Source organism: Amphiura filiformis, chromosome 8, assembly GCF_039555335.1.
Source record: "Amphiura filiformis chromosome 8, Afil_fr2py, whole genome shotgun sequence".
In the NCBI taxonomy this organism is placed as follows: Eukaryota; Metazoa; Echinodermata; class Ophiuroidea; order Amphilepidida; family Amphiuridae; genus Amphiura; species Amphiura filiformis.
Genome location: NC_092635.1, coordinates 54904426 through 54915970, shown reverse-complemented (window position 1 = coordinate 54915970; position 11545 = coordinate 54904426). Strand labels below are relative to the sequence as shown.

At 35.9% G+C, this 11545-nt stretch overlaps 1 protein-coding gene across 1 annotated transcript in view; it reads right to left on the bottom strand.

The window, feature by feature from the left end:
• Window positions 1–2171: 2171 nt before the first annotated feature.
• Window positions 2172–11545, bottom strand: part of LOC140159229 (dual oxidase 1-like) — a 53625-nt gene continuing 44251 nt past the window's right edge. The window contains 6 exon segments of the mRNA XM_072182636.1: window positions 2172–5766; window positions 7294–7422; window positions 8564–8719; window positions 9267–9425; window positions 10381–10610; window positions 10826–11157. Of these exon segments, the coding sequence (XP_072038737.1) occupies window positions 5644–5766; window positions 7294–7422; window positions 8564–8719; window positions 9267–9425; window positions 10381–10610; window positions 10826–11157 (1129 nt within the window). The 3' untranslated portion in view covers window positions 2172–5643.

Genomic DNA, 11545 nt, shown 5'->3' with positions numbered 1-11545 from the left:
AGACGTAGGTCACCGATATGTAATCAAATACTAAATATGCAAATTAACAACGTCCTAATTAGAATTTAGACTATGCCGGGTATTTCGACATTTAGATTTATTTAGTATCAGGGGTAGTCCCTAAATTAACCAGCATCAGTGATGCGGTTCTTTGGTGTGTATACATCCACCATTAAGTTACAATATTAACCAGGGACTATGTTTTCCAACCTTAATGGGACTTTGAAACGTTACTAAGCCAATTATACTGATAAGATAAGAGGCCTGCTCAAAATTTGTTTACGTTTATGCCAAATTCAGGATCCAGGAAGTATTTGATATCCACATTTACCTGGTAATGGATAATATAATTTTTATTTCAAGGTTTAGAGGGTAACTTAACACTTGTGAACCCCTTCTTTACTTTTTTTAAATTTTTGTACTTGCATGTCACTTCAAATTGTTTATAGTGCCTGAGCTTTCCATTCTCTATTCCTTATAGGGCAGAAGTTTGTTTTCCTTATGTTATTCCCATTATAACAGGATATATATTTTCCAATCAAGATACAGGAAGCAATTTCCTTCTATTTTTTTTAAATATTGAAATGTTACAAAAGAAAGCATGGGCAGACTTTATTCGAGTTGGTTATTTTCCCAAACATAATTTAGGAAATGTGAGCTTTCAATCTTGATACCAAAACCGTTATAAAATGTAAAGCTACGAATTAAAAACCTGTTAAGGGGTACTACACCCTCAATAAATTTGTGTCGATTTTTTTTTTTCTCAAAACTAATAACACAGTGGTAACAAAAGTTATGTATATTATTGGGGCAAAGGAATCCAATTACTACACTGGAATTTCAGTGACACAAGACAAGCGGCTCGTTATTTATGATAAGAAATAAGGTACCGCTAGGATGTACCTCATTTCCTATCATATATACTGAACCGCTTGTCTTGAGTTACTGAAATTTCAGTGTAGTAATTGGATTCCTTGCCCCAATAATATACATAACTTTTGTTACCAGTGTGTTATTATTTTTGAGAAAAATGCAAAAATAGTCACAATTTACCAAAGGTGTAGTACCCCTTAAAGCAGTACAAATGGATCAATGACGTTTATTGTTTTCTATTGTATAACTACTTATACAGTATTCAATCCGTAACTTCTGAATAGGACTGTTTAGTGTACCAATATTAAAGTTAGATGGAATGAGGAATATATGGGTACTTCAGAGTTCAGACTATTTTGAAAATGTTGACCCAGATCACTAAAGTAACCATTAAATCAGTTTACTGTTTCAGAATTTTTTTTATTAAATTGTAAATACACATAAAATTCAGGAATTATTTTTACATACAAAAGACATCTAAACTACAACCTTATTTATCTGAACAAAAACGACATCTAGAGTACAATCACATTATCTTAACAGATGACATAATTTGGTCTTCAGGTCATTCAGAACATCGTGAAGATAAAACCATCATGGGAGTACAAAATAAATAACATATCCAATAAAATTTAACTTCAGTGAGTGTCTAAACTGATTGTGTTAGACTTATTTAGATGTAGCCTTTGATTTTAAAAAATTCCCTTAAAAAGGGAGTGTATGTATAGAGTGATAATGTACAAGGAACCTGTGTAAAGATCATATAGTCATTTAACACTTTTAAACACTGTTCACAATGACTTTGCTAACTAATCTTAAGTTTATCTGGCTTAAATTAAACTAGATATAACTTGTGTTTCTGCTCAAAGACATCTGTTGCAAACTTGTGTCTAATGCTGGTTTCATACTTTCTGCTGCTTGCCGCTGAGCGGCGTGGCGCTTCATCTTGCCGCCTGTACTTTTCTGTAAGCGGAGCGGCACACCTCAGAGCGGCAGCAGCATGACTATGAAAGCCACTTTTGCCGCTCAGCACAGCTGCAAAATCGTATTTTTGTTCACATACGTCAGAACGGCACCGCTCCGAGTTGACTTGAATTCAACTCCCAGCAATGCTGCCGCTTGGGCAAAGCGGTGGAGTGATCGATATATCGGCTTGCCGCTGGTCACCGCTAGCATTTTTGGTGCGACTGCGCAGTGAAAATCATCTTCAGAGCGGCAGGAAAGTATGAAATCAGCATTATTGTCCCTTGAATTTACATATAGTATAGTTTACAGTACTCCACTTTGGTATCATTAAACCAATGTGTACAAGATCATAACAACATAAAAACATGAAACTACACACAATAATGTCACTTTATAATTCATATCAGTTTAGTACTTCAAAAAAGCATCAATGGTTCAATATTTCAATGGGGCAGTTCACTTTCACACAAAAGTCTACTTCTAAAAAGTTCAATTTTGCGAAGTCAAAGTGGAGAATAATATCAAATTGTTTAAGAACTTTGCCAAGTATATTACATCACAATGACGGTACAGGATGTAGAGATGTGTCATATGATATGATGCAATTCTTTAACCCCAATATGATCAATGTATACTCATAAAATGACCGTTGATACTCCCACAACTTGAGGTCAGCTTTTGATCAATGATAACTGAATGGCACTATTGAACTTTTGCCACTGGGGATGAGACCATTGAAGCATCACATATATTCATATTACTGAGTAAAACATATTTGGCTATTCTAATTGAAATCCACACACCCCCTATGGAAGACATGACCTTAATCTCCCAAAACAGGGAGTGTAGATTTCAAATAGAGTCACTCATTCAAGTAACCCCATTTGAAATCTACACTCCCTGTGTATGGATTTCAACTGGAATAGCATACTTCACCTGTGTAGGAATATAATAAATCATAAAGTCTAACATATTGGTCCTCCATTGGACCAGACATTACAAAATTGCATAGGTGAATTATTATTCCACTCACAATTGAGTTCAAATTGCATATTACTTCAATAAAGTCTGTAGTACTGCGTGTTAGTCTCAAAATTTACATATCAAAAATAACATATGAAATTTTACACTACTATTATAGACTAGTTCAATGGTATAAAATAGTATCAAAAAATCTGGTGTCTTTATCTTTGTACAAAATACACAAAAACTGTTTTCCCCCAATACAGTTTATTCAAGCCTGACGTCACTTTAAGGTTTAGGTCCTAAACGTCCGGCTATTCAACTGAAATCCATACCCCCCCTCACGGAAGACATGACCTTAATCTCCCACACAGAGAGCATGAATTTCAAATGGAGATACCTTAACGGGTGACTCCATCTGAAGTTCACACTCCCTCTGTGGAAGATTAAGGTCATGTCTTCCATAGGGGGTGTATGAATTTCAACCGGAACAGACCATTACTTTACCTGTCAAAAAAAATAATAATAAAAATCAACAGATATTACATAATTTTGGACATATTTTTAACTAAATTTACAATATACACACTAAGGAAAGCACTAAATCTACAATTGATTTATGGAAAGACATTTGTAGTGATTTTTGAAATGAATCACATAAGCTGATATCAAATAATTGATAAATGCAAAAGAAAGAAAACTGGTTTTAAAAACTGGTTTTATCCTTCTTCAGGTTTTAAACTGTCCACCACCATGAGGACCAATTCCTCTTATTTTTTTTCTTTATTTATAGGTAAAACAAGTTAAAATTTTAGACATCTCAGATTAGGTTTATCCTTCGTGTAAAACTGCACAGGATTAGTTTAACACAGAAATCTTCTATTGAAAGATTATATTTATAAAGCTTTATTCCATAAACTGCTTAAGTCCTGAATGGAGTCTTTACACTAGTACACCTCATGAATAGCTTACACCCTGGATACACCACGAAAGCAGTTGGCTGTATCATACTTGCAACCATCTTTTCCGTTTACGAAAAAAAATACACACACATTCTTTTCTGTACGGCACCAATCTCTCGTTTTCTGCTTCAAATAGACATTACATACATAGAGCATTATCAAACCAGCCCACGATAAGCTTCCAAACCTGTTGAATTTGGCAACTCGCGATGGGTTTGAGGAATTATGATCTTATTGATATAAACTTTCTATGTAATTGTTGACTGACATCAACTTAATGATTGATATTATCAGTAATAGCAGAATAGTATATTCAAGATTTGAAGCACAAAAGCAAGACTGATAGGTGCCTACATATTGTGCTGTTCCACTTAATATCCTTCCACCCCTGTGGAAGACATGACCTAAATCTCCCATACACAGTGCAGATATCAAATGGAGTCGGCCATTCAGGTAACCCCATTTCAAATTCTCACTTCCAATGTGGAAAATCAAGGTCATGTCTTCCACAGGGGGTGTATGGATTTCAACTAGAATGGCCCATTACAGAACAAAGAACATTTAACTACCATTTTCATTTAAGCTTCATTATCCATGATTTCGGCTACCCCTGTATTTCTGCATCCACAGAAACACTTTCAATATAATAGGAGGTGGTACTTGAACATGTTTCTGTAAAGCTAAAATTGAACCGCTTCATTTGAGTTGATTTGTTCATGTGCATCATGCATAACACCATTTCCTACTTTTAAAGAGTTGACAAGTTTATTATGACACTTAAACACTACTTGAAATTTCTATTTTTTTTACAATTTGGTTACACTACCTATAGCATACTACCCAATCTTGCTTCTCGGTTTTAAGCTCTTGTATAAAATTGAACAATATACTTACAGAAAGGGAATTTTTTAAAGATATTTATCATATCGCTGTACATCCACTCAAGAAATTCTTGTTACTTGTTAAAATATATCTTATTTACATATTTTACCACATCACTAATATGCTAATTCAATACTAAATACATGATCAGATCATTGTCCAATGCAATGGTTATGATGATCATGAGGACTGGAATAGTATACTCAACCACTTGAGCAATCTGTGCTTATGTCTTCCACCGATAAGGCAAATTCTTGTAGTAACATTCATAAATCCACACACATAGCACATTTGTTTAAACAGACAAAATTTGATAATGGCAAAATAATGACAAAACAATACACACATTTTCGGTGGATTTGTACCAATATTGCCGGGTTTGAGTCTGGACTTGAATTTCAACCTGGCTTTGGGTAACCTGGATTTCATGTTCAATCCTGCATCAGTTTCATGCGAGGGGATAAAAATATTGTATTATCTTGTCAGTAGTGTTTGTAAAATCCATATTTCAAAGCTGATCGCCATGTTTTGGACTAATTCTCATTTGCTGTCAAGTACTTCATCAGATAGATGTCATATGGCACAAACCTTCGATCACGTCAGCTTTTATAAAGCCTCTTCTGATTATCGCAAGCCCAGTTGGGTAACGGTCAAAAGTTACTGATACAATCAGTCTTTTTATAGTCATTAATACAAGAATGGTGTTGCATTATTGAATTTCAACAAAAATTGCCCAAGATGGTAGACTTTTTGGTTGAGTTGCATTCAATAACATCCAAAACAATTGCACCTGTTTATTGAATGTTGTCGTCTGCAATGTTTTCGTACACAGTCAATTAATTTGCCAAGATCTATGCCGCAAAAAACACTAATCATATCAATCCCCCTTTTTGTACATATGTAAAATAGTCTTTCTGTATAGAACACATGAAGAAAAAATCGATACTATTAATAATTACACTCGTTGAGAGAACACACAAATCTAAGAAGTAACACTTTAGAAGTTCTCAAAGTGATGAATGAAAGCAGCGCCATCGTATTTGTTGAGTTCAACGCAGGCCTCCTCCACATTGCTAGTCATGCCTGGTGGACCGCAGCTGAACACACCAATCTTGCCAACCTGTGAGAATAAAGATACATAAACCAAATTAGGTTTTCAATCCAGATATATTGTCAGAATCCCATGTACAATATCCTATAACATCCCAACTCAAGATGTCTACCAATTCACGTTGGCAGGTAGATATTTAGAGAGTCCAATTATAATGAAATACAAAGATAAAGACAATTTATCGCGTCTGACGTCACCTGTCAATCAAACTTGAGCACGGTTTGTTTACAAGTGTCGTGATGATGACTTGCTGAACGCGGATTTATAACCGGGCGCCTTATTGTTAATTTTGCACCTTTCGACATGCAAACCATCTCAAAAGTTAGGTCTTTATAGTAGGAAACTTTAAGGCACCATGTCGACAATGCCTAGAAAAGCTGCTTTTTGCCTTGTAAAAGTATGTAATTTTTAAGCCATTTGCTGCTATTCCTTTTCTCCGATCAGCACCAGATAGATCGGTCTTCCTTTCTACGCTGATTAACCTGTGTAAACCAATCAAGGATCGTAATTGACAGTGACATCAGACGCGATAAATTGTTTTTATCTCTGTCTTTAATTATAATGGAAATCCAATTAATGGAAAGAAATATTATAAACTGACGAAATAAGAAACCTTGTACCCCAGGAACATTACTATGCTTGACATACAAAATTTAAGGGTGATTGTCTTTGCTGGCCTACCATTAAATTTTGGTGGACAGGGATTCAAAGCCAGGTTGAACATTCGTATACAGATAAGACCATACCTCGGAATGTAGGCATGTTGACGATGGGGATTGACGATAAGGTTTGCGTCAGACTTTTAATTCAAGTATGCTTAAAGGGCATAGGCATGGAACATTCCAATCCATGTGTTTATTAATCTATGGATAAGCCCTTATAGATGCAAAGCCTATAGAGGCCGTCAGCCTTTCGCCATCTTGTGGGTACAAATGATCTGCGTGTTCATGCGTCAGACACTACGCGCAGGGCGCAGCTTGCTACGCAGCTGTTATCACACATCAACACGGTGATTTTGATGTTCACGCACGGGGATCGAACGACCATACAGCGTGTACCCACAAGATGGCGGCATATGACATCACGCTGACGGCCTCTATTCTGAAACGGGTCCACAAGACACATCTAAGCTCCACCCACACACAACCTCACATGCATATCCCAATGAACCACATGCAAACAAGGACCTAGGATTTCCAAAGCTAGGACATGTAACTTGGACCTATCTAATAAGGACTTCATCTGAAACTCTGCATCAAATGTTTATACATTGTTTACAAATACACTGATGATACCAAGGAAATGTGGTTGCTGGGCATCTACTGTTATGTGAAGCGAATTCAAGTTAACATCCTCAGTTGAAGATATTTACAAACACAGCCCCCCCCCACCTCACACCCACAATAATTTTCCACCAGCAACTTTCTATACAAAAATTCTGACTTAAATTTGTGTCATAAATTAAAATCACTGATTTACTTCCAGCCACATTGTCAAAACCATTTCATAAAACTGTCAATGAAGAGAAAAGCTTACCTCAGGATGCTCATTCTGTAGTGAGTTCAAGAAGGTGGTAAAGTTGGGTCGTCCAAAATGAGTGATTGAACGTAGACCGGTGAACAGAGAGCGGTCTGAGATCTTCTGGAAATGACGCTCACAAATGTACTGTGATGAAACAAAAGTGTTTATAAATAGTTAGAAAACAGTTTGAATAAGTTAAAGCTATAATGTACGACCTTATAAGGCCAAAAAAAAAAAGGTTTGTCTCAAAGCTCACACGCGCATTTGTAAAATCGTGAGATTTGGAAAAAAAGAAATGCGGAAATTTTTTTTTTTTTAAAAAAAAATTTTTTTTAGTTTTTCCAGAAAAATTCGGCGAAAATCTGATTTTTTTCTCCAAATGCCATGAAAAAAGTCGGGAATAAAAAATAAATAAAAAAAATCGCATTTCGCATTTGTTTTCAAACCACTTGTGAGCTTTGAGACAAACCATTATTTTTTTGGGCCTAATATGAAACTGATTTTTTGGCATATTTGTAATGTTTACACATATCCCAACTTACATAAAAAATAGAAACAGCCAAATGTGTTGCATTTAAATTGTCAGGTCAACAGAGCAATTTGGTCATAATTGTCCCCCATAGAACTCCACATTAAAAGGCCAAAATAGCCAGTGGTATTTCTTACACTTTACCTTATTAGTTTGGCTTAAGGGGGTACTACACCCCTCAATAAATTTGTGTCTATTTTTGCATTTTTCTCAAAAACTAATAACACACTGGTAACAAAATTAATGTATATTATAGGGCAAGGAATGTGTACCGAAGACAAGCGGTGTGTTATTTATGATAAGAAATAAGGTACCGCTAAGATGTACCTCATTTCCTATCATATATATTGAACCGGCTGTCTTGAGCCACTGAAATTTCAGTGTAATAATTGGATTCATTGCCCCAATAATATACATAACTTTTTTTACCAGTGTGTTATTATTTTTTTGAGAAAAATGCAAAAATAGTCAAAAATTTACCACAGGGGTGTAGTACCCCCTTAAAATGGACAGAAACCTTTCCTGACAGTTATTACAGGATCGCTTCTTTATCTATCTAAGATATGTGCAGGTATTTAGTAAATCCAGTATCAGTTGCATAAAAATTACATGCTGCAAATTATTATGCTTTGCAGTAGTTTGTTTTGTTTATTTGTTTTATTTCTTCTTTAACCTGGGACACTCAATCAGTTGAAAACACAATTAATCATCTGTTCTTCCTTGCGGCCCAGTAGAATGATAATGACCATAACTTACCAACATAGTAGTACGCAAATCAAACTTCTGGTAGAATTGTGTGACAAACAAATGCACAGTGACAAGGTTGCTGGTGTCTTTCTCCTCTACCTCACGGATGATATCTGTCAGCCATTCAAAGTGCTTCTGTGTCCTGGTTACCCAGATGAAATAAACCTGAGAAGAGGTACAAATAAATTTGCACAAAATTGGTCACAAATTTGATATATTTTGAAGGTTATAGTCTAACTGTGCATAAATGGCATCTTCTTGAATACTGCACTTGGAACAATTATTCAAAACATTTATCCAACAAAGATTTTATTATGTAAAATGGGGAAAGAAGATGCATATTTGTGCAATTCTTGTAATACTGCTGATCATCCAGAGCACTTCTTTTTTCATTGTATAAAGACAATGCCTATTTGGGACTTTGCTAACAGGAAAATCACTTTAGGCCGTCTGTTGAAAATGTTTTATTTAATTATCTTAATGACATGAACAGTGCTTGTTCAAAATATATTAATTATGTTATATGTGTCGCGTCTTTAAAATGTGCATTAGCAAATTCATATACGGAGGTCATCCTTGTCTTCTGTTCCTCTTTAGGCAGCTCAACAAACAGGTGCAATTGTTTTTGATGAGTTTAGTTGATCGCTGATCCACATACAGTCACTTGATATCTTCTGTTACTCTAAACAGTACGTAAATAAATTATAATTACCTTTTTGCATGTCATGCGCTGTTGTTGAGATGATCTGTGAGCAATATCCTTGAGAATGGAAGCAAAAGGTGTGACTCCAATACCGCCTCCTACCAGCACCGCTACTTCAAACTGATACCAATCTTGATGGCCTTCACCAAATGGTCCATCCAAAAAGAGCTGTAAAATACATTTGATCAAACGTGTCAGAGGGTATAGCAAACATTTATAATTTGCTACTATTACTCACCTATACTACAAGATTCCTATTGGGGCTGCTTGTACAGGCACACCGTCACCAAGGTACTTGGCTGGTACCGTGCAGTACCAGCGGAGTATCAGTGTAGTACCAGTGCAGTACCACTGCTTGAGGTTAATGTGCAAGAATCTTGTAGTGTAGTACAAGTTATCAGAATCTTAGGATACATGGTGGGGAGAAAACTACCCATTTTTAATTTGTTGTAACTTGTGTTATAATTTGATATTACTTGGTACTCTAGGTCGATAAACATGAGTAGGATTTTCCCTAGAGAATCTTTCCCTAAAGAAGTCCCTAAAAATATTTCCCTAGAAGGCTTTTTTTTCAAGAGAAGCCCTTTTGTAAAGGACTTCCTTTTGAAAAGGAAAAGGGACTTCAAAATATTAAATCCTACTCAACTTTTGTTACATGCTATTCTGTTTGAAATCTACCACACTCCTGTGGAAGAAAAGTCTTCCACAGAGGGAATATGTTTTTCAAATGGAATTGGCTAGGGTTATTTATTTTGAAACTCATACATGTACTCCCCCTGGTTATGGCTTAACCTATAACTACCACAACTGAAGTGAGTATTTCAAATGAAAGTTACCCAATTGTCTTTTCTAAATTGAAACCCATACTCCCTCTGTGGAAGACTTTGGCTAAATCTTCAGAGGAAATACAGATATCAAGTTGATCAATGTGGTACAAATGTTATTTTAGTCTTGAGTAAAACCTTGGCTTGGCATACCAGTAAGTACCACATTTGCTACATTTTCATCACATGTAATATGTTATTTATTGTGAATTTATTCATAACCGTGAAAATACACAATTAGCTATTTTCACTACAGAGATATCAATATCATGTCGCTCTACATCAGCATGTTCCCATACCTTAGGATAAGGATGTTCCCTGACAACATTAGGATCATAAGTCTGTCTTAAATTGATAGTCCATGGTCCAACAGCACGGATATGAAGTGTCAGAGTTTCCTCATGTGGAGCAGATGAGATGGTGAAAGGATGATATTCGCTGCCTCCGAGGACCTTGCAGGCGATTCTCACCCACTGGCCTGATTTGTAGTCAAAGGTGGTTGGTCGTTTGAATTCCAACATAGTAACATCTGTTGAGGATAATTGTAACATTTACGTTTTATGAAAACATTTTTAACAGCTAATTTTTGGCTTACAATTTATTATAACAATCGTGCATGGCCTGTGGTACATATAGCTTAGGGCTTAGCTTTTCTAGTCCATTGCATACGATGGTAGAATTTGAACAAAACAAGTAAAAAACTTGGCACATCTATGCTAATTAAAAAAAAAAAAAAACACACACCTGATGGAAGCAGTTCAGCTTTTACAACAGTAATCTCAGCCTTCTTACGCCCGATACTGACGAGCTTATCCAAGGTGAACAAAATGGCTGGTCCCAAGAAGAAATACCACATGAATGGAGGCTGTACAAGATTACCACTACCGTGGAGGATCATCAGCATGTAGTAGACGATGTACATGTTATGTGTGAACCAGAAGAGGTTGAAGACTTTACGTCGGGCGTATTGGGTGGCAAAGGTGTAGATTAGGGCGCAGACGAGCACGCAGAGTACGCCGGTGAATCCTGTGATTGTCTTCCAGCACCAATAGTGGAAGTTGGTCAGAGTGTGAGATCTATAGAAAAGAGCATGATCGTTGATATTGGGCTATTCCAGTTGAAATGACACTATCCCTGTGGAAGATTTTGGAAATATCTTCCACAAGGAGATTTGGGTTGAATCTTTCTCAGAGGGTGTATGAAATTCAAAACTCCCCTGTGGAAGAAATTTTGACAATCCTCCACAGGGGTAGTGTAGATTTTAAATGGAGTACCACAATGTTATACTAGTGATAATAAATACAGTTTAAAGGAAGGTGATATATTTGGAAAATCAAATTCTTTAAAAGTTACGTATAACATAAAATGTCACCCCTTTCAAGCACATGCAAAAAGAACATGTAAATGTTTTTTGAAAATGTGACTAATTCCTAATGGAATTACCGACATTTATACAGCATGATA